Below are 22,917 nucleotides of genomic sequence, written 5' to 3' on the forward strand. Positions count from 1 at the left end.
ACCAACAAAGAACATGATCGTTCGTATAGAAAATAATTCCAGTGTTCTCCGAGGCAGCTCCGATTCGGGGGTATGTTAAACAAACAATCCGCCGCTTCGTGACGGTGCCCGGCGTCGCGAGAAAAAAGTGTGTAACAATTTCAGCAATCTCTCGTTCCGTTTGGCGGAAACGCGAGAATTAGGTCGCGAAGGGGAGCAAGATAGCGAGACAACCCGAGCAGTGCAGAGACATTTTCAGGGGTCAGACGTGACCGGGAACCGTTTCCTTCCCGTTGTGGTAACTTAAAATTTTTTTATTTCATATGCGTGGTTCGGACATTATCGCGTCCCCGAAACGCGCCTCCATTTATCGTTTTCATGTAAAAGTGCTCATAAAATATTCCGCGCTACTTTTTTCGTCCCCTTGCACGCGATCCGCGAGCGAAATTAAAACTTACCGACGAGCACGACGCCTCGTGTCTCGCGCGTATAACGCTATAACTTATTCCCTAAAACCGTCGTTACGCAGGGTGGTTTCTATTCCCCCCCCCCTCCTCCCGTCCTCCCGGTGATTTCGTTCGATGGGAAACCTCGCTCGCGCTCGTCCACCTTAAGAGCCACCCACGTTCTCGCCGAGGGGAGACACGTTCTCCGCGCACATTGTGCCTATCCGCGTTCCTTTTTTTCACGAGGTATACAGAGATAAGATGGAGTTCGTGTGTCGAATATATATTTAAATATTAAGAAAAAAGTTTTCAGGCACGCAAGTTGGGCAGGGGAGCAGCTCGCAGCAAGTGGAAGAGGACGCTCGTATCCGTGAGTCCCTCCTTTCTGTTCGCGCTGATCCTCGTGGATCCTACGGAAACATGGATCGATCCCTAAGCGTTGGGGGATTCCGCCTTTCGACCTCTGTGTGTTTGTTTCTGAGTGTACGTGTGTGTGTGTGTGTGTGTGTGTGTGTGTGTGTGTGAATTTGTTTTCGTTTTAGCGAGAAGACACAGTCAATCGGGAAGAGGATTGGACCCGTTGTTTATGCTACTGCAAGACTTTCGTTTTGTCTGTGGTTACGGAAGTGGGCGGTTAGGTTCGATCGTCGGTGGTCGCGAGACTCGATTCCTCGACTTCCGGCGAATAGAAGCTATTAACGCGTTCGTTACCGCAGCGATGTATCTGGTGCAGTCTTTTAACTATGTACAAATAAAACAGAATACTCTGGATACCGACACGGAATCGTAGCCCTCGTTCGAAATAGAAAATGGCCGCGACAGCGAACGCGTCAAAGGGAGAAACGTAAAAGTCAATTGTCAAGTTTGGTACGGCGAGTTCGGAAGCGGCGCAAGTTCATCCACAGACTTTGAGATTTCTCTATTGCCAACTTTCCCTGACCTCTCGACTCTCTAGTTTGCCATCAATCGGAATTGGCGACTATTGATCGTTAGGAACCTGCAGTTTCAACTATGACCCGAATCGCTGGTTTCGCTTCTAAGACTTTCTAAGAATAATTCAACACTCGAATATCAAAATAAAGATTAAAAAAGAAAGGATCACGATACTCGGTTACCATACAGAGACGACTCGTTGACTAAGCACCTACAAACTGAACGTCTCTTCAAGACACCGGATGTACCCGTACCAAACTGAACTCCAAAGGACAAACAACTACCTCGAGGGTTTCTAGGTCCAAGAACGCTTGGTCTCGCCACCGACCCGATGTTAAACCACCGTCCATCGAACTCCACCGGTCCCAGAGTCTCGCTGTAACGAGTTCTCGCACGATGGACCCGGAGAAACTTTTTCCTGTTCCCTTTGAGAGGGATCGGGGCAGAGGTAATCGCGCGGGAGGGACTCGAAGATACGCGAGCGTCTATAAGTACCCATCGTCGGGCACCTTAGTAAGAGTGCTGCGGCTGCAAAGACGAGACTCAGCTGTGTGGAGACTTGTCGGACCCCTGACTGTTGCCCAGTCCTCCCATTCCGGACTGCGAGGTGAGCCTGGTGGCTGACTGCGAGGTCGTCGTGGTGGCCACCGTGGAGTGAGCCAGGTTGTGGTGCTTGCCAGTCTCTGGCACCAGGTGAGGCGTACGGCTCGATACCGGCGGCAGGACCGGACTGACTGGCCACGGATGAAGGGACATTGTGCTGGGCGCGCTAGGCACGCTCCTCGAGTGCGGCAGCAGCGGCGAATTCGACATGCTGCCCAGTGGATGATGGGCGGACACGTTGCTACCGGATATGCCCATCGACAGGCTGTTCACCACGGAGACACCGCCGACGCCGCTCGCCGACGCCATCGCGACCGCCGTGTCCGGGTGAAGGAAGTTCCTCCGCTGCTCCATACGCTCGGCGTGCTGAGCCAGGCACCTGGTCAGCTCCTCCGGCAGCAGCTCCAGTTGACCCTGAAGGCCGGTCAGTTTCTCTTCTAGGCCGATCAGCCGGTCCTCCAGGCCCACCAGACGCTCCTCCAGCGCGTCCTGACGCGTGCTCATGTCCGAGACGATCTCGTAGACTGTGTTCTGCGTCTGTTTGGGTGAACGTCGTTACCAATTAGTCGGTAGCTCGAGAAATCTTTGGAGTCTCTGGGCTAGCAAAAGGTCGGTTCCACCTTGATGGAAATATGAGGTTCGATTGGGTTTGTTGAAATTGTACCATAGAGAGACGACTGGCTGTCACGCTACATAGTAGGAGGATTCACATTTCCATGAAAAACACATTTTTGTTCTAATACTCCGAGCTTATGGCTATGCCAATGTTGTCCAATATTCTATCCTACTTTGTCTTGATACATTTCGTTCGAATTCTAGTAGCGATCGACTCGGTCAATAATGACAATACGTGCGAGGACAGCCATCGAGTCATCTCTCTGATGTACATACAGGGTGTTCCGCATCTTTCCGTACACACTTCAGCAGTGAGTTTTACGAGTAAAAATAAGACTAAAGCGTTATATAACAAAGAATTCATAAATGCTTTGTTAAGAAGTTATGACAGAAACGCTGTTGAATATATCTATGGTTATCGACGTACTATTGAATTTATTATTGACTTGAATTAGTTGCTGACCTCTGAAAATTCTGAGTTTAAGAGACTTTAGCGTACAGGTCAAGTTTATGATACGCGTCTGAACTCTCGTAAACGATCCAAAATGTCGACGAATTAAGGCGGAACTTGAATTTCAGGAAATATGGCGGCGCTTCGATCCCCGATAGGTTGGTTTTATATTCTACGTTCGAGTTTTCGGGTGTATGGGACACGCGATTGACCAACAATCGGCCCCAATAAGCGCCGTTTCATCGCGGCCAACAAAATAATATGGTTCTTCGGCGAATCTTCGTCCTGCGAACGGGGTCCGCAAACGAAGGGCTTGTTCGCGAATACAAGAGGCGGTTGATCGACGATACGCGGGACAGCGTGTCGTCGACGCGGCTAATGGGGGAGTTTAATCGAATTGTAAGTTACTTGCGTGCGGGTACCTTGGCCATATCGGTGATGGTATTGGCGTTGTCCATTAATTTTCGCTGATCCATCTTCACTTTCCTGAGTCTGAAAGTTTGCATTACGGATGAGAATGTTAACAGACCCACGGTACACGCCGATTACGTGTGCCGGTCGTGTGGTTGGGTGTATTGACTTACGCGTATATAGCCAACAGAAATTTCCGCTGGTGCGTCCGAACACGTCCTGGATTCACGCGTTTCACTATGCGGGTGTACTTGTAAATTAGCCACGTCTCGCGTAACACGTTCGCCGCGGCGTTTTTCAGCTGAAACAGAACGTGTCCACGATTATTACCCGTATCCTGTTTCCTTGTTTCGAAAGCAATACGGTCGATCCATCGCGAGCAATTCCTTCGTGCCGTGGCTCGTCTTAAACAATTAGCCGGATTCGCCGGTGAGATTAATCCACCCACGTCAGCCTCGGTGTATTCGCTAATAATTTTCGTCTACGGTTTCTTAAATCTAGCTTCAATCGAGATCTAATCGGAACTAATCGCTCAACGCTCGGGTCTACTCTTGACACTCGTATGGAAAAAGTATGCTCGGTGTTCGTAAACGTTTCTCGGTGTACAATGTTGAATAGTTTCTTGAAACGTGCAGTTGTTCTCTATCCGATAGGATAGTCCTACTTCTAATATCTTTTATGTTTCTTTACAATGGTAATCTACGTTTGCGTCTTACCTGTTCTTTTCCTCTCTATCGCATCTAAAATCGTTAGAAATGTAAATACTTACTGTGATTTTCCTTGATTTCAATTTGTACATTTCATTATTAATAGTCAGAACAAGGAGGAGATGTCTGAGCTTTAAGAACTCAAAGTAATTAGAAATTATCGAGGCAAATAATGAATCGAGACTGATTGATACATTGACTGTTGATCATGCTTATTAAAATGATGAGTGGAGAATAATTGTTACAGTGGAGTCTCGATAAGCTGAGGTAAACGGTGCGAAAAAGAGCTATTGGGAGCTTGGATTTACCATAGTAAAGGATTAAATTTTTGTTATTAACTATAAAACATTTAGTTAATATACACAGATAGTGAAGAACCTGGTTTTTGTAATTGATCAACGATGTGTTGAGTTGCTGTGTAACATACAGGGTGAGGTACTTAATTATTATTCATTAATTAGATATGTAAAAAAAATATTTCATGCAAAAATCATTTGATTTTCAATGGGACATAGCGCCATTTTTCTGGTTCTAAGCGAAAGTGTCGAGCGTACGTTTAAGGTTGATCATTTTTATTCATCTTTTATCGATATCCACTGGCAGATTACTGTTGAGGGTCATTCAAGGTCAACGTAGATACGAAACAAAATATTTTAGTTCCGTGCAACGCCTCCATTAAACGTTGGAGATCGTAAAACTGGTTGGTCGAGAAAACAGAAACAATCGGGGCACGACGCGAATTAAATTATCGAAATTCCACTGTATCGATCGATTTGATTTCCCAAAGTTTGTTTGAGTTCCAAAGCTTGCGTAGAAAAAATTCGATGGAATACCACGAAGCAGTCCAGTCCCAGTAACGTTCGATAATTGGAAAATTGTCGAAGCGAAGCGACTGGAAACGCGTTTTTCTCGATGGAAAGTGGGAATGTTAACGATTACACAGAGCCGTCGCAGAAATTTTGCATCCGTTCTATCTCGACGATCCCGGCGTTCCCTTCGCCGAGAGATTCGGAAACGATCGTCCGACTCGATGGAAGGACCCGGTCGTTCGTTCGAGCTTTCTTCCCTCATTTTTCAAGTTTTTCACACATCGTTGGCGCTGGCTTTGTCTCGTGAGATGCAATTCTCTTGTTCGACGACCAACCACCAACCTCAGCGGATCGATCGGGACACTCGGACCATCAAGAACGGACAAAAATGACAATGACACATTAGACGATCGGATCGTCCCGGGTCCAGCAAGAAAATATCACCGGAGACCCCTGGCTTGGAAGTTTGACGTCAATTGATGTCGACCTTCCCCGTGGAAAATTCTCATTAGCGTTGCGTTTTCGTAAAGGGTTAAAGCTAAATTTCAAATAATAGATTTCTTTGATTAATGAAGCGACTCGATAGTCGATCGAGATAGTTTACAGACAATAATTGATGTTTCCTTTTCAATTTCTTAAAAACGATAAAAGATACGGGTAATTCCTTATGGTTAGGATCCTTACTATAAGGAATTATCCATCTTTTCGATACCCAGACAATCCTTTGTTCGAGTTGCACGAAAGCTTCAAGGATTTTTCACTCGGTATCTGCAACTTACATTCTTGTTAATCTCATGGTACATTCCTATTTATATTATCAGATGCGAACGCATACATTTGTCAGTGTTAATCTTTACAGAAGATTGTTTCCATAGGAGGAGGGTTATTCTACAAGATCATGCTATGTACAGATAATATCACGTTCGAATAGAAGAGTGTTCCAATGTTAGAGCATTCTAGTAATTGATATATATATTAAGGATTTTATATACATATATATATATTAAATTTGTTTTGTCAATCAATGTTCAATTTTACTGCTGACGTGAATCGTATGTTAAAGTTACCGTCTTATTACCGATTGAGTTTCAAGTCGTACTAGAATTATAAAAATAATTCGTTGCTAGCAACAAGGCGAACCCAATTTTCATTGAAAGTTTCTGACTTTCATGAACACGGCAGAACGAAAGCTTGCTGCTGCTTGTTTCAAGCCCGACGGAATTAATGCGTTCATTTCCGCGACTTTCCAAGAACGTCGCGGGCAATTGAGCAGCGTTGGAACTTAATTGAACCTCGCTTGGAATGATTTATAGCGCCAATTCTTTGACGAGCTTTCCTCGAGCGTTGAGGACAATATTACGAGCAGCGAAGTGTGCTAATTTCTTCCTGCGTTGTTCGAACAATGAAGTAGCCAATCGTGTAAAATAATAGCAGACTTTCTGCTGCTAATATCGTCATCTCATACATTGATAATATTAACATTGTTCCGTCGTTACACATATTTTAATTTATAATTCAGCGTCCTGTAATTATTCATCGAACAGATCGTAAACAAAAATACACGAATATTTATTCTGACTTAGCAGCTTCGACTCTACCAAGTTCTTTGAATTTCTTTTCGAAATGCGTCGGAAAAATCGGCCAATGAGTCACATCACGAAGAAATCGTATCGCGAGATCGATCCGCATCGCTTGCCCTTATTCTTACCTCGACCTAAATCAGCGCACGATTCTCTCTTAGATACTAGCTTTAATATGCCTCTTAGACTCAATAGAAATAAACGTTGCAATCGCATATTTCTCGCGTTAGACGTCCGACACAAGAACACCAAAACACATCGTGCTGGTCACGTGAGAATACGAGATTCGCGAGACTGCCCGTCGACCGTCGTTCACATAAGAACAAAGTAATACGATCAACCCTTATTAAAAAGTACTATTCTGTTTCTCCTCCGCGAAATGTGCGCTTCTTAAAAGCGACGATACTGCGAACAACGTTTGAATCTGGCGGTCGAACAGCTCCTCGTTATACAACAATCCCCGGTTGTATGCGTCAATATCTTTTATTCGCTGAATGAAAATAAAAATTTATACTTATCGTTTCTCTGTTTATTCGTATTTCGTCCATCTTTGTCGCTAACGAGGAAGCGATCTCTTTCCGAGCACGTGATGCGCAAGGCAGCTGCGCAGAGTATCGGTACGCCATTGACGAACACGTGCATCGAACTTCTGCGCACTTGCTTCGCGCATCACGTGCTCGACAAAGGGGTTGCTTCTACCATGGCGGCGTTTATGAATCTATAATACGATGAAATCGTTCGAAATGTATTACTCACCATAATATTACAAACGATTCCAAACACGACTTTTTTAAGGAAATTTTTCCCAATTAATCTTTACGTAACTTCCACCAAAACTGACGACGTACGAACGGAGATTAGCGTACTTTTTTCAGACGCCTTCGGAGGTACGCCGACTTTTCGAGACGAACATTTAGCACAGGAAAGTTCGAGGAACAGGATGATATTTTTTACGTCGGGGAGACGTAACCGTTTCGTTGTCACGTGACCGGAAGTTAAAGGGCAGTCCGCGAACCATGTTGTTAAACACCACGGTCACAGGAGCGGCAGCAGAACACGTACGTATGCTTAAGGGAAGAATCCTCGCAAGGATGTACCAGCGGTTGCGTCTTACCCTTTTCGTTAATTGCGTATCCATCATAAAGTTATGAACGTGCTTCTCCGCCCTTGTGAGCTCGAGCTTCCTGGAAACAACCGCCACCAGCAAGGCCGTGCATCCGGCGCCCTAAAAACACCGTGAAACGTACCTGTGAACTCGAGGCTATCCGCTGTACATTTAATTACGAAACTAGCAGCCTCGCTAATTACGAACTAATTTAATAGAATCTTCGGAGTTCCCTGCTACTACAAGGACTGCCTGTAAACAAGAAACAGACTGGGTACGACACGTCGACGTGGACGTGTTCGTGCACAGTCTGTTGCGATAATCATTTCCTGATATCTGTTGCTTTCCCTTTGTCGAATCGAATTTATTTGAAACGTTGCAATTTTATGGACTCAGGGGGTCATTTTAAGCGACAAATTCGATCAATTCTGAATTGAACAGTTGCTTGATCATTGCTGGGGTTTCTTAACTTGCAGAAAAATGGGACTTGCACTTTTCTAAATACGTGATTATTGTAATAGAAATGTTACTACGTATCGAAACTAAGGCAATTTGATTTCAAGCGTATCAATTATTTTAAGCAAAACTCGCTTTATTCTAAAATGAATGCTCAATTACTGCTGCTGTTTCTTTACTGGTTGGAAATGAGACTATAATAATGTGATTGGACTTCAAGCGCATTAATTACTTTTGGCTGCGAAAGGCAAACTTTATTCTAAAACGAATGCTTCATTTTTCCTGAAAATTCTTTAATGGTAATTAAACTCGCGCTTCGCTAAAAATACGACAGAATTATAATCGTAAGAGAATATGCTGCTGCGTGAATATTTGCTAATTGAAATTAAAGTAATACGAAAAATTGGAGCTATTAATGGATTCCAATTGTAGACAGTATCGCTTCGTTCTTAAACGGTTTCGTCGCGATGAAAATGATTCGAACTATAGTTTTACTATTTCCTTTATTGCTACAATATGAATATTTATAGTCTTTACCTAAATACACGATATTAGATGGACAAGATGTAATTGCATAAAAATTCGTAAACGGAAGTTACGATGATTCTCAAGACACTTTGAAGCTGTTAACAAATTCTTACTTCGGTCGAGCGAAGTCAATTACTTTATTCTTCAATAATTCCTTCATTGCGCTTGCATTTCCTCTATTACCGAAGCATGAAAAGTTACGATTCTTTATCTGTGCTCCACGAAGGTACCGTTTTGCTCGTTAAGCGAAATTAAAGTGGTTAATGTTATAAAATGATACTCCCGGTGCTCTCATTTTCATTTCAAGCATCTAAAATTGATAATAACGAGTTTTTAACATCTGTTACATTTTACGACATTATCAGGGATCTGAAATTCTACTCCCTAAGAGTCTGACTACGATTTATTGTTGATTAATTTCCCGTTCGATCGCGTAATTCTCGACTCACGACGCGTGCATTTATCACAAAGAATTTTCAACAAATTTTGCATCGCAAAATCGATGAAATTCTGTAGTTATAATATAGTTGTGCAATTATAATCGAATTGATCCTCTTAAGAAAATCTTTTAAGCTGATTACAAGCTTTTTTATTTCTCTTTACGTACAAGCTTTCCATGTCGCAAATAACGAAGTCTAACAGATTACTTTGCTTCAATTAGAGACAGATTTTCCTTTCGAGTCATCGTTCCTAAACAGGACTCGGTACGAACGTTGTCGCAGCAAACTTCGAGGGGAATCTAAATGGGATTTCGACGCAGAGTGATTCTTATAAGGCGACCGCTTCGGGACAAACAATTTTCTCGTATCAGCTCACAGTTTGTTCACGCTGGCGTTATTTTACCGGGTCTGCGCGATTCTTTGGCGTTTAGACTATGATTCATGACGATAAATTTATTCCCCGCTGTGTTAAATGGTGATGGAGAATCTGGTTGGCGGTCGTTCTAGTGAAGTTTCAATATCATAATTCATTTACGCGAACGTTTTCATTGCATAGCTTAGCCTTCATCAGCGCAAAACAAAGAAGTAGCCTCTGCGAACATACTTTGTTCCGTTGGTACGGGTATACAGGGTGTATCTAGTAACTAGACGGGCTACAACTGCTATATATAGTAATTGTTTGAGTCTTCAATATTTTTAGAACACGTAGTTAAAAGTATTCAGTTGTCAACGACCTTACCTTATACATCTTTTTAACATTCTTATTAAACAAGATTCTAAACAGTTTCGGTTTTTAATTCCAAGTAATATAATATAAGATCCTTTAATTTCTATCCGTCGTGATTTCACTTTTTCGATCCTTACTTCACGGTCTACTAAATTTATCTGAATTCTTGTATTTGTTCAGGTATCAATGTTTATATTTTCTTGCAATGATATTGCCAGCAGCTTCGTTTGCTCTACTGTGGTCTGTGACAGTCTGAAAAGTTCTCAGACCATCGGTACGAATTCATACATGTTTCTAAAATATACTAAACATCTAGGGGTAACGACAATGGCATGCACCGATTCTTTGCCCGATATTCACAGTGGTATCAAGCTACTAGGATGTATAAAATTATGTAACAATTAGTGAAGGACGTATGCAGTGGTATTTTTGTATTTGCAAAATTCTAGAACTTTAAATCTAGGTTCGAAAGATTTGCTGGATGTCAGTCTCACTAGTAATTTCGCTAAAGTCTAAATTCTACGCTCTAAGTAATCAGTGTAGTCTGATAGAATTGATCTACGTGTGTTGGTCGAATCTAAAATTACTGATAGAACAAGATCTCTTGAGATCTCCAAGGCCAGTAATGCGATGCAGATCTTGTACAGGGTTAGAAAAATTTAATATTAAAACGATAAATTTGAAAATTCATTTAGAATTTCAGTTCACATATACAAAATTAGTTACTCAATTTATATTACCGTGAAAAAACATTCTAGTTTAAAAGCATTTTCTCAGAAATAAAGACCCAGTGTGAAATAAAATAAATGTTTTCTATCGTTTTTACATCAACCATTCAAATGCAGAGGGATATACACTACGGATGTACATTGATATATGGTCACAGGCTACGAAAAGGGGTCTAACGTGGAAAAAGTATGGACTCACTTGGCCTTGCAGACGCCAAAAAATCTGCTCCTCGCTAAATTATTCCTCGAATATAAAAAAATAGTAAAAACGACGGATATATATATATATAACTGTTTCTCGATTATAAATTGTCTCGTATCGCCTGGAAACTGGTAAATCGCTTTTTAAGAATCACCCTGTACGAGGAAAGACACGCGAGCGCGGCGAGTGCTCGTTTCGGATAGTTTTGTGCTCGTCTAGCAGAATTTCACGGAAAATTGACCGCGACGGCGACTAAATTGGTTTACGATGCAAGACAGGGAATCCCAAATCGACGAATTAGCATAGAGCTGGGAGTGCAATAACAATAAGGAACCGGTGTATTCCCAATGGGGCGATTAGACTTCGCTGGTAGCATTTATCGTGACGAAGTGTCGCTCCAAGTGCATCGTAAATGCCACTTGGCGCAATGCTGTGGTCGATAATCCTCAGCCTCGCAGTGCACCGTGCATAAAACGTGCTGAATTCTGTATCGCTTAAATTGCATCAGGTCCCCATCGTTTCACGGACGGGTTCGGTTAAACGAATTTTTAAACAGCTAGGGAGGCATCGTCGATCTAACATCTGCAGGAATTTAGTGTCGATAAATCGTATCGGTATCGGATCATGCGTGACGTTTTTTGTGCAACCTTCGATTCATTTTCTTTCGATACGATATCCCGTCGCAAGCTCCGCTATGAAAAATCTAATATAATTAAATCGTGTGCGTGTTGGGAGATCGAAAATAATATTTGTCCTGTGGGCGTCGACAACGAAGGAAACAGTTTATTTTTTACTTCGTGTAATTCTAAAAAAAAAATCTAATCTATTCATAAAACTGAAAATAAAATTCTCTCGGCGTCGATGGCGAGTGAAACGATGCGTCTGTCTTTATAATTTCGATTCTGAACATTTAACAGTACGTTCGATCTAATGCATTCTATTTGATAACTCAAAATAATGTTACAATCGAGTACGCACAGAAAGTTCTATGAAAGTAATTTGCATGACCGGGCAGGAACATAGAATTCTATGAGAATGCTCGTACAAGAATGTGTGTCGATTATCAGCGTTTCTTGTAAACAAATTGTCTTAATAGCAGCAAGCAGGGTGTGCGTACAAATTTCGCGGGAATGTCCACGTTAAACTTTGAGTCTGGCCTTACCATTATTCCAGTTGAAACGGCTATACCTCGACCGCAGTACGTGTTGGGTACGATGTCACCGAAACCGACGCTCAGAAACGTGATGGCAATGAGCCACATAGCATTAAGGAGATTCGCGTGCTCCTCGTCGTGAAACCTGGTGCCACAGAAGAGAAAACAGAGTGAATTATTAGAAACGCTCGACGAGCAATCGTACTTCCTACCGCCTAAACGTCCCGTCCTGCAACAAACAGGCCAGTTTCCCTCGCAATCTCACCGCTAATCCATTTTCATTAAAAAAAAATTACGATCGAAACGCGGCCGGGACCCTTAATTAGTCGCTTAATTGCGCCGTTCGTACCGGTAACTTTCTTTCGAGGATTTCTTTACCGAGCAACAACGGATTAATCGTTTTTAAAACTTTACGGTCGCTGCGTGCCCCGTTCCTTCGAGAGTTATAAATCAAATTTTTTGATCACCGTTTGAAACTTTCACTGTGAATATTCCTAGCGGTTGTGGTCTGGTATGAATAATCTTATAATTAAATTCGTGAACTTTGGGACCTCTTTCTCGCGCAGTCTTAAACGTAATTAATCCATAGAAGTTTTACTTTTTGCTCGAGAAACGAAACATTGTAAAGAAGGAAGAATAGAGCAATTAAATAAATTTTTAAATTCGAACTTCCACCGACAATTGAATTTATCAATTAGGAGGGTTGCTCCTTGGTACCTCGAAGACTCCTCCGTCGTTGGAGCTAGTCTCGCACGTGCTGCTTCTCAATTGGCGCGTTTTTTCTTTTTTAAATTGCCACATTAATGTCTGTCAATAGTCAATCAATAGTCAATCAATAGTCAATCCTAGCAGTTGTGTTCTGGCATGAATAATCTTATAATTAAATTCGTGAACTTTGGGACCTCTTTCTCGCGTAGTCTTAAACGTAATTAATCCACAGAAGTTTTACTTTTTGCTCGAGAAACGAAACATTGTAAAGAAGGAAGAATAGAGCAATTAAATAGATTTGAAATTCGAACTTCCACCGGCAATTGAATTTATTAATTAGGAGGGTTGCTCCTTGGTACCTCGAAGACTCCTCCGTCGTTGGAGCTAGTCTCGCACGTGCTGCTTCTCAATTGGCGCGTTTTTTCTTTTTTAAATTGCCACATTAATGTCTGTCAATAGTCAATCAATAGTCAATCAATAGTCAATCCTAGCAGTTGTGTTCTGGCATGAATAATCTTATAATTAAATTCGTGAACTTTGGGACCTCTTTCTCGCGTAGTCTTAAACGTAATTAATCCACAGAAGTTTTACTTTTTGCTCGAGAAACGAAACATTGTAAAGAAGGAAGAATAGAGCAATTAAATAGATTTGAAATTCGAACTTCCACCGGCAATTGAATTTATTAATTAGGAGGGTTGCTCCTTGGTACCTCGAAGACTCTTCCATCGTTGCAGCTAATCTCGCACGTGCTGCTTCTCTTGGCGCATTTTTTCTTTTTTAAATCGCCACATTAATGTCTGTAATTGGATTACGGTGTGCCGCGAAGCACCGTATGCGCGTCGTCCTACCGAAATAATTGAAACGATGGAAATGGAAGCGAGAAACAAACCGGTTCCTGGATGAAATTTTTCGAAAACGAGTAGGAAACTGCAGCTCCCAGCCTGGGAATAAATTGCCGGTGCTAGCAAGTGGGAATCGTTACTTTTTAAACGACTAATTCAGCGACGTTGGTGCATCCGTTTCAGATAGAAAACTCTGCTATAAAAAATTACAGGAACGAAATATATTCGAGCGAAGATTCGATACTCCAGTATCGTCTGGGGAGAACGAAATTTTCCAGAAACCTGGAATTTGCTGCTTGGCAATTTTTCACCGGAAACAGGACGTGCGACTTATCCCTTTCGGGAGATCTCCGCAAGTCGAAGGACCGTAATTCCTTCGTCTGACCTTCGTCGTAATAGCTCGATTCCATCGACATCAAGGCGTTGGTCCAGAACGAAATGTACAGTGTCTTTCGTACCTTACTGCCACACAGGGAGAGATCTAGATAAAATACAGCCTCTATCGTCGTTTCGCGCGTTTCGGAAGAACGAGGCGGGTGGAGAGTTTCGGTCCGTGAATCTGCGAATCTCCCGGGACCAGGCGTTTCCCTTGTATTTCATTTCGAGAGTGTATCAGTATTGGTAAAACGGCCCGCATAAAATTCTAATTCCGTGAAAGACCCGGACTCTGGGGGGAAACGAGGCTACCAGAAATAAAAAGCGGAAGAGAACTCGCACGATCGTGGAATAGATAGCGGGCTAGGCGAGCTCGGATTAACGATTTCGAGAAATTGTTCCTACGTTGTTGCGCAACAGCGACGGAAGAACGGACGATAGGACGGGCAGAGAGATCTTTCAAATCGTCTAAACTAATATCGCGAATTTTGGGTAGATCCCACTAGCGATATCCACTATCTTGGAATAGACTCGATGATAAAAGAACGACCCGAATGAGAACGTCAAATATACTTGGGGCCGAGATGGTGTCGTTTAAGAACCCTTCTTCGATAGTTCCTAATGATAAGAAGGTCGATTCGAGTCGGAATCCCTCGGTGTGTTGGAACCAGAGGTTGTCTGTTCGCACGAGTACACTGAGCTAAAGAATTAATGGTACTGTGCGTTCGCGGGAAATTGGTTAGCGAAGGGAATGCAAGTCTGATTCGTTCCCCACTCTGATTTAGAGTTCAATCACACGAGAGTGGGGATGGGCGGAGCAAGTGAAAGTAATCCCCTCTACCTTGTGTTGTTTCACTAGTCAACTTCTCGCGGACGCACGTCATCCATATATTTCATTTTTTAACCGAAACAATTAATTCTCAAGCTGAAACGTTAAAGAAAATATATTTTAATTGTAATCTAGGTCTCGTAAAAAATTGTACACTGTTGCTCTGGCCATCAACGCGATATATTTAGTAACGAATTCAGCAGACACGCGACTATTCTTCGCTACGAGCTCGACGAGCATTACGGCAAAGAAATACAGTAAGTAATTCCATTCTTCCGGAACGAACTCCCCGTACATTGTACCCTCCGACGAATGGTAACAAACATATGTGCACAAACACGCGAGCGCTATAATAACCTCTGCAGGCGGATTAAATTTTCCCCGAGTCCCAAGTTCCGCCGCGACCAATCTCGGTCCCCCGTCGAAGCGGCGTTATAAATTCCCAAGATTTCATCGAGATCGTGAAATCAGGAAGTACTTTCCAGGACCAGAAACTTCCGGAAACGGGGGGGACGAGCGATTCTACAGTGCTGCTTCGATAACTGATTGAAAATTCAACGGGACTCTTTATCTGGCCGAGCAGACTTCCACCCCAGGTCGACATCTCATTTAACCTACGAAAGGAGAATGAATGCGCTCGGCGAATGATCATTTTTACGGCGCGGGGGACTCTTTCGAACCTTTTCTCCGTCTCGCGATGCAAAAATTGTTAATATTTAAACGCGTCTAAATTTATTTGCCTGTTTTAAAATCCGAAACGATGCATTTATATACATATTCATACATATTCAGAGATTTGATGGTCTAAATGCGGGCAAAATATATTATTTAATAATTCTAAATATTCACACGTGGAAAGGGAGACCGAATACCTCGTTTTATTTCGTTCTTTTGGACAAAGAATTCGGAAATGGCAGCGGTCCGGTAAAAATTACCCAAGCGTCCGCCGGTTAATGGTGAAGTTTGGGAGATCGGAAGACGTCCCATTCATCGCGGAAGTAGAGGGAGAAACAAAAGCTCCATCGAGAGACCGGGGAAAGAAAGAATCTCGAGGATCCGTGGTTATTCGCGCGAGAGACCGGGCGAGCCCTTATATATTGGCCCTGGGAGATTGATCGCCCTTAGGCCTCCGCGATTCCCTAAATCAACCGTGCTATTTGCTGGAGAATTTAATTATGCGCGGTCCAGCAATCCCGGCCCCGTATTAAACCTCTATTGCCGTTTTAACAGCGAGTCTCCGTCCGTTCGATATTCCCCAGAGAAGATTTATGCCTTTGTTCTGGGAACCTTCACCACCTGGCGCTATTAACACTATTTAGGCAACGAGATTTAGACGATTAGACGCGGTGTACTTAAGGAATTCGATACTGAATAGTACTAACGAAGTACACCGCCAATTATCAGTATCAGAACTGTTATAACTTCGTGAAAAAAGGTCATTTGTACCAAGGAGCGAGCCAGAGGGTTCTCGATCAACAAATTTTTTACCACAACTTCTCCATTTTTTAATTATCGTAATAAAGATGTTCTAATAGTAGTAATATTTGATATAGGGATATTTCTCGAGTGGATGTAATTCCTGCTGTCTCCTGTCCATCCGTCTACCAATTTTCAAATTAAGCATTTCCATGCATCGCGTTATTTTCATCCAGTTCACTTCATCACGCGCGACGATGTCGTACGTCATAAATGTCATGCACAGGGTGCCCCAAATGAAAAAAATCTTAATAAGAAGCGTCGCTTGCGTATATTACGGGACACGCCTAATTTTATGCAGTTCAAACTTTTCCATATACAATGTGACTTGTATTATTTAAGCTTTTGTCAAGGTTTTATCTGGTCTCAAGTTTGCCTCTTTGACACCAACAACCTTCCACTTCCTTGACTATTCTCCCCGTCTTCAAAAGAAACGAAGATATTCCAGATGTTCGCGCTATACGTCTACTGCAGACTCATGGATCAGCGTGTCCTTAAAAAGGAAGTTTCCTCCGAGTATTCTTCACTTTCGGTTGAAAACGACCCAGTTAAACTGACAAAGAAAACGGGTCGATGGAAAGGCCAAGAATATACCAAGTATCTATCGAACAATAGCGATCCACCCAACTTTCGGTCGCGACTGATCGTAATACGAATTCCTGTTTTAAGAATCAAATATACACGCGTGTAGTTCTTCTCGATGAAAGTGGGACCGTTTGAATGAAATTCTGACGCTATCAGATTGCGTGAAACGATTACGTTATTATTGTGCTAGCTTCAATAAAATATTGTCCATCTCTGTTCCCTGGTCACCAAATACCAAGGGCATTTGTTCCTTACCTCTCGCACTGACGTAACGTCCAAGAGGCGATGATCCATAACGAGACCATGAAGACGAGCAACACGGTGCCCGGGCAGATGGTCATCAGGGTCTTCAGGACGAACCTGGTGTTGAAGTTAATACGATTCAAGGCCCCTATGCTGCGCGACGAGGCGTCGGTGAACAGCTTCGAGTGCAGCAGCATCACGCGACAGATGAGGTAGAGTCTGAAGAACATCGGCAGCGAGAGGGTGACGTCGTACGGCACCCATTTGGAGCCGAAGTCGCCGCCCTTGTTCGCCAGCTTGGTCGTCCACAGGAAATAGTACTCCCCTGGGATCGGGTGGACCGCGCAGATTACCAACTCGAGCGTAATCTGCGCGATCCTCTGCCAGGTCATCGCGATCCGCCAATCGTCCGCGCAGTTATCGATCATGAACAACTGTCGGGGGAAAAAGAACGATCCGTTATCGACGCGATAACACCAGTTTACAAATTACTTATCGACCGCTATATTTCTGCTGGAAGGCGCCCCGGATCGGGGCATCGAGGATATCGGTCGATAAAGATATCATTTTTAGATTACTAACGCTTTACCGACATCGATATCGGCCGGTAAAGATATCATTTTTCGATCATTACCGACCGGACTGATAGGCAACAGGTCGGTAAAGTGTTAAGTTATGAAATTTAGTGGCTCTGTGCGTTCTATCGACGGTTTTTTAAATGCAAATTGAAATATATATCTAAGATAGACACAGATTTTATTCGTGCCTATGGTCCACGGTTACAAAACATATTTTATTCGTCTTTAAGTATTCGTCTGCATCACTGTGTATTACCTTTGAGAATTATGCCCTCGATATAGATCACACGATTGTACGAACTACGATATTAAGCGAGATGTTCCGACGGTCCTTTGACTGCTTTCGCGTTATCACAGAAATTTCGCTCGACTGGCTCGACTGACTATTCTCTCCGGCCGTGTTTCACAAAGAACCACGACTCGGCGGTGTTATTTGTTACTTATATTTTTCCCGTGTCGTTGAAGGTGAAATCCGGCAGCTTTGAATAGGATTATCATAATACACCAGTGGCGCGCCACTCTTGCGAAAATGCGTGGTGGGCGCAGATAAGTTGCATTATTTATACGCTGCCGGCGGTGCCATCGTTCCTGAGGCTCTCCTTTCTCTAACGCGGTTCACGGCTACGGTTACGTCTTCTTTCGCGGCGCGGAGTTTCCCGGTTACAGTAAGACGAGACAAACCTGTACAATGGGCGTCGTTGCTCCGAACATTACCTTCGAACTAAATAAAATCCTGAAAACCAATAAACGGAAACGGAATAATTTTAATATAAAACGGAGCAATATCATCTTTCGGTAGTTGTAAAGAACACGCGTTAAAAAAATTTCTTTAATAGTAAAGAAAATAACTCGAAAAATTGACGAACGTACTCGCGAGGAACGAAATACGTAACACGAAACACGAAACACGGAAACGTCAATCATTGACCAATAACAAAATGGACATCGACTGGTGAATAGAAGCTTCGAAAAGCTTCAGCAAACCTAACCCAGACCAGCACAGGCTACAATATACGTATACCGCGGGGGAGTACTGCAACGCAGCCTGCAGTCGAAATGTCCTTATAACGTCGAGCGAAATCGGAAACCGGACGGTAGAACGTTATCGCGTTAACAGAGAGAGGACGAAGAGTTCATTTCTGAATTCGAAAGGGTGCGGATGGTCGCAAACGATGTCTCGTAAAACGGGCGTTTGCGGTGCAACGACTCGTATGTTTTACGAGGGCTAATTCGTTAGATGGGCCACACAGGATCGCGAAGTCCCATAATAGCAGCCGCGGTTTATTGTCCCTACTGCGTCGCATCGATAAAACGAATTACACCGGCCTCGAGGAGATCGCGGAGGAGTTGCAAGGGTGTCGGAGGTCGAATCGGTATTTCCAAGCTTCCCGTTTGCTCGATTCCACCCCGGTGTTCTGCATTTTACAGTCCATTCGTGGCTGGTATTTGCTCTCCGCTCGCTATACGGCACAACCCACAGCCATTTTGTAGAATTTTTATCGGTCTTCTTCTGTGAACGTTTTTATGCAGGGTGTCACTTTACAGACGGTGTTTATTTTAAGAGAACATTTCCTGAATACGCTCTTCCTCTCTTCTTAAATACACGCGTTACACATTTTTAGAAGAGAGAATTTAATTCCTTATTTCATATTTCAGTGGTTGCGTGCATTTAAACCAATATTTAAACTGTAAAATTACCTAGTACTTCAGGTAAAATGCGATTATAATGCCCGCGATAGAAACGGAAGTACATTTACGGGCAGTGCAAGTCTTTTTTGCGCGTTTAATTGCGCAGGATTACGTTATTTTCTGTCTTCTGACTACTTAATCCCTTGTTTTATTACTACGAATGCTTTGAAGCTTACCATTTAAAGTGTTCCCAACATCGGACGTTCGTGCTTATTTTACGCAGTCAGATTCGTTTAAACTATTATTGTTACACACAATGACGTTAGAGGCTGATTTAAAACCTAATCTCGAACTATACAAATGCAAACAAGTAAAAATCTACGAAACCATTTAGCAAAGGATTGCCTAATAAAACATTGCGTGGGACGTTTGAATGAGAAGGTCAGAGCATTTCGAATTCCCGTGGGAAATTATGGTGATCGGAATTAAGTTCAGCTATTGTATTTAGAAGAACATTTCAACGGGATAAAAGATATTTTAGAAAGAAACGTCCGTTCGGCTAATGGAACGTTCGAGTAGAAGCGTACCCGCTGTGTTCTTAAAGAGGTTAAAAACAATAAAACAGTTTGCACAGTGGTGGAATCTACTTGACTTTGATTTTAAAGCACGGCCATTAAAATAATTGAAAAATTAAATCGCGTACGTGTCGGTATTTGCGATGAGATTAAAAACAGTACAAAAGTTTGTAAAATGGTGGAATCCACTTCACCGTGCTTCCAAAGTACTGCTACTTTCCTGCTCCAAAATTCATTCTGGCGAACTGAGCTGGCCAATTTAAATTTTGGTGGGCGTAATGCGATTGCCAGGAACGGATGGAAAGAGAACGGGAAGGAGAAATGCGTTTCGTTCCGTGTCTGTGGGTTTGCAAACTTATCAACAAAGTTACCTAATTTACCCGTGTCTCAGACTAAATGTCTACAATCAGTTGCAAATCTCCGCGTGCGAATGAAAGAATGCACAATGCTGTACGAAATACGAGAGTTTCGTATCAAATTGATTGCCAGTCAAAGTAACAATATCGAACTGCAAAAGTTTATAATTAAAAAGTACGATCTTACAGAAATATATACCCATCGTGTAAAAGTTCGATCACTTGCTACGAGTATGTTTGACGAACGAGTTGAAGTTTAATTATCGATTTTAACGAGTTAATGAAATACGGAACGCTTAAAAAATGTTGTAAAAATTATGAGTTTCTTTGCTCTCGAGAGAAAGATAATTATGGTAACAAGAATGATAAAGCTTTTTGGTCGTTGTGACCATCTTCAGGACGATGTACAAAGGATAAAATTAATGTAAAGGAAAATAATTCAGGGGAAAGGACGAGAAAGGTAAAAACGGTAAACTTACGAATATGCATGTAGGTGAAGCGTCACGGGAAAATAGCCTAAGGGGATTGCGATGAAATTTAGAACGCATCTCTGAAGTAGATCAACTTAAAATATCAGCTATAGAACTTCGCAAAATTCCTGCCGGGTTTGTCGGGGAAGCCAACTATAAAATGCACGATGTCTCGTTTATATTTGCCGGTGCGGAAAAATCATTTATGATATAATTTGTTGGGAATTAAATTTTTCGTAGGTATATTTAACATTGAGAAAATTAATCTCATTTTAATATTTCCTTGGTCAACCTTTGAAGAGTTCTCGAACAGGGTTTTTGCATTGTTTAGTTTCTTGCTGTAACTGTGTATGAATAGATCACTTGGAGATGGTTTTATCCCACAAAGTAGACGGTATCATAACAGTTACGACTCCGGGAACCTCAAGTTCATTAATCATGTCGGGATTATCTGGACCGAGCCAGCAAAGGAGACGAGCTCTTTCACGTTCTCCAAACAGAATGGTGGAAAATACCAAATGATTCCATGAAAAGATTATTTGAAATCTGTAGCCGGCTATAGATCTGGAACGAAAGTAGGCCATACAAAATATAGATGTTAGAAATCAATCAAGTTATTTTCCGAGCAAACTTATTCGTTTCTTCATGTTTTATATTTGTGTCTAAATATTCCTTAAATTTTCGTTGACCGACGAAGGTTGAAAAAACATTCGGAACGAGATAGGAACGTGTTGCTTCGACGTCAGCTACATTTGAATAATTAACGACGTCGTATTAGAAAGTTGGTTCAAAGTTCGTTACTGCGTGCACGAGACCAACAGGAAATTTAATGTTAAATACAGTTTCTATCGAATCGTGTCAGGGGGAAATGTCAAGCCCTCTATATCACTATATTCGCGTGCTTCAAACATTTGAGGATAGACAGTCTCGATATTTCCAGTAATTTCCATAATCAATACAGACCTTTCTAAGAACTAGTGAAATTGAAACCAGTTGCAACTGCTTCAGCCATACTTATGCTAATTTCAAAATAAAAAGGAGAGCCCCTCGTTAACCGCTCGAGGACTCCAGACATGAAACCCAATTCTCCATTTTTTCCTTATCGACTGTTCTCAGGTAAAAATTTTATATTTTAAAAATGTTAACTCGTTTCTCACGATTCAGCGTGACCTTCCCCTTCGCGGTGTTAAATCGCGAAGCCCCTCTCGTCGCAGTTAGCGAGTCGTTTCGTCCAGCGACGCGTCCCAAAGTCAATGGCGTCGCCACGGTAGATCGGAGCGGTCGAATTCTTGTCGAGGGGCGCGAGGCAATTCGTTAATAACGCCAGAAACTCGGCCAGGGTGGCGGGAACGTTTCTCGAAATTGGAAATCAATAAATCCTTCGCGGTATAGCGCACGGGACAACGATGTATCATAGTTTGGGGGGGATTCCGTCGTAGCTACGTCGATCAACACGCCGCTGGTCGTCCCCTCGAGGACAACCCTTTCGTTTCGCCGTGCAGTCAGGTGATCCTGGCGAATCTGCGCATGCAAATCGTTGATAAACGACAATCAACAGGTGTTGAAAGGTCAACGGGCCATTAGGCTCGAATCCAAGCATTGTTATTGCGAGACCTGCGCTCGCTGACCTCCACTCGAATTCGTTAACGAGACCCCCGTGAACTCTTTCGTTGCTTTAACCCTTTGCGGTTCGTAACCGTATATGCTACCAGGCCAAGTGCTTCCAACAGTTTTATCGTTCCGGTCGTTTTCGCACGCTGGAATCAAGTTATCGAATAATAATTCTCATTTTTCTGAAAATTATATCTCGCGCTTTTCTATCGCGCGCGTGTGTATGTGGTATTTTTCTAAGTATTTGAAAACAACTTGGAAACGTGCAAGTAAGGTGTCTGCACTTGATGAATCTTATTAAGAGTTGCATGTATTGCTAGTGGCTGAGATCGCGTTGTTTTTCCCCGTATAGAAAATAGCCTGAAAACTGCACGCTTCTTAATCAGGATTGTATCAACTTCTGACGTGATCCGACAGCCCCCGACCGCCACAAAGGCTCAACGTCGGTATTCCCTTGTTAATTGACCGCGAGTCGGTTACGCTTCTAGAAATCTCGCTGTAGAAATGATGTCTGGCCGAGACGCTCCGCCTCCAGATATTTGTTTGATGTCTGCAACCGGTGGAATCCAATTGAATATGCAAGCTGATTGGGAATGACTCCAGGATTCGTTCGTGATAGGCGTTTCTCGAGGATACACCAATAGTTGATTAGACAGAGCTGCAGTGGTAAAGCAGCTTCGATCGATGCACTGCGTAACAGAGCACTTCGTCGAACGAACCCTGATAAATAAATCCACGGTTCGAGCACCGCGACGTTAATTTAAAGT

At 42.7% G+C, this 22,917-nt stretch overlaps 1 protein-coding gene across 1 annotated transcript in view; it reads right to left on the reverse strand.

Annotated features, from left to right (window-relative positions):
• Nucleotides 1-705: 705 nt before the first annotated feature.
• LOC122404818 (small conductance calcium-activated potassium channel protein 2) overlaps nucleotides 706-22,917 on the reverse strand; it is a 246,231-nt gene continuing 224,019 nt past the window's right edge. The window contains exons 7-12 of the mRNA XM_043409070.1: nucleotides 16,944-17,365; nucleotides 11,883-12,018; nucleotides 7,649-7,759; nucleotides 3,612-3,739; nucleotides 3,450-3,519; nucleotides 706-2,498 (exon numbers count right to left, since the gene is read on the reverse strand). Coding sequence (XP_043265005.1) covers nucleotides 1,902-2,498; nucleotides 3,450-3,519; nucleotides 3,612-3,739; nucleotides 7,649-7,759; nucleotides 11,883-12,018; nucleotides 16,944-17,365 — 1,464 coding nt within the window. The 3' untranslated portion in view covers nucleotides 706-1,901. The remainder of the gene's footprint in view (nucleotides 2,499-3,449; nucleotides 3,520-3,611; nucleotides 3,740-7,648; nucleotides 7,760-11,882; nucleotides 12,019-16,943; nucleotides 17,366-22,917) is intronic.

Source organism: Colletes gigas, unplaced genomic scaffold (assembly GCF_013123115.1).
Source record: "Colletes gigas isolate AHSC1104 unplaced genomic scaffold, ASM1312311v1 Colletes_gigas_Sc00003, whole genome shotgun sequence".
In the NCBI taxonomy this organism is placed as follows: Eukaryota; Metazoa; Arthropoda; class Insecta; order Hymenoptera; family Colletidae; genus Colletes; species Colletes gigas.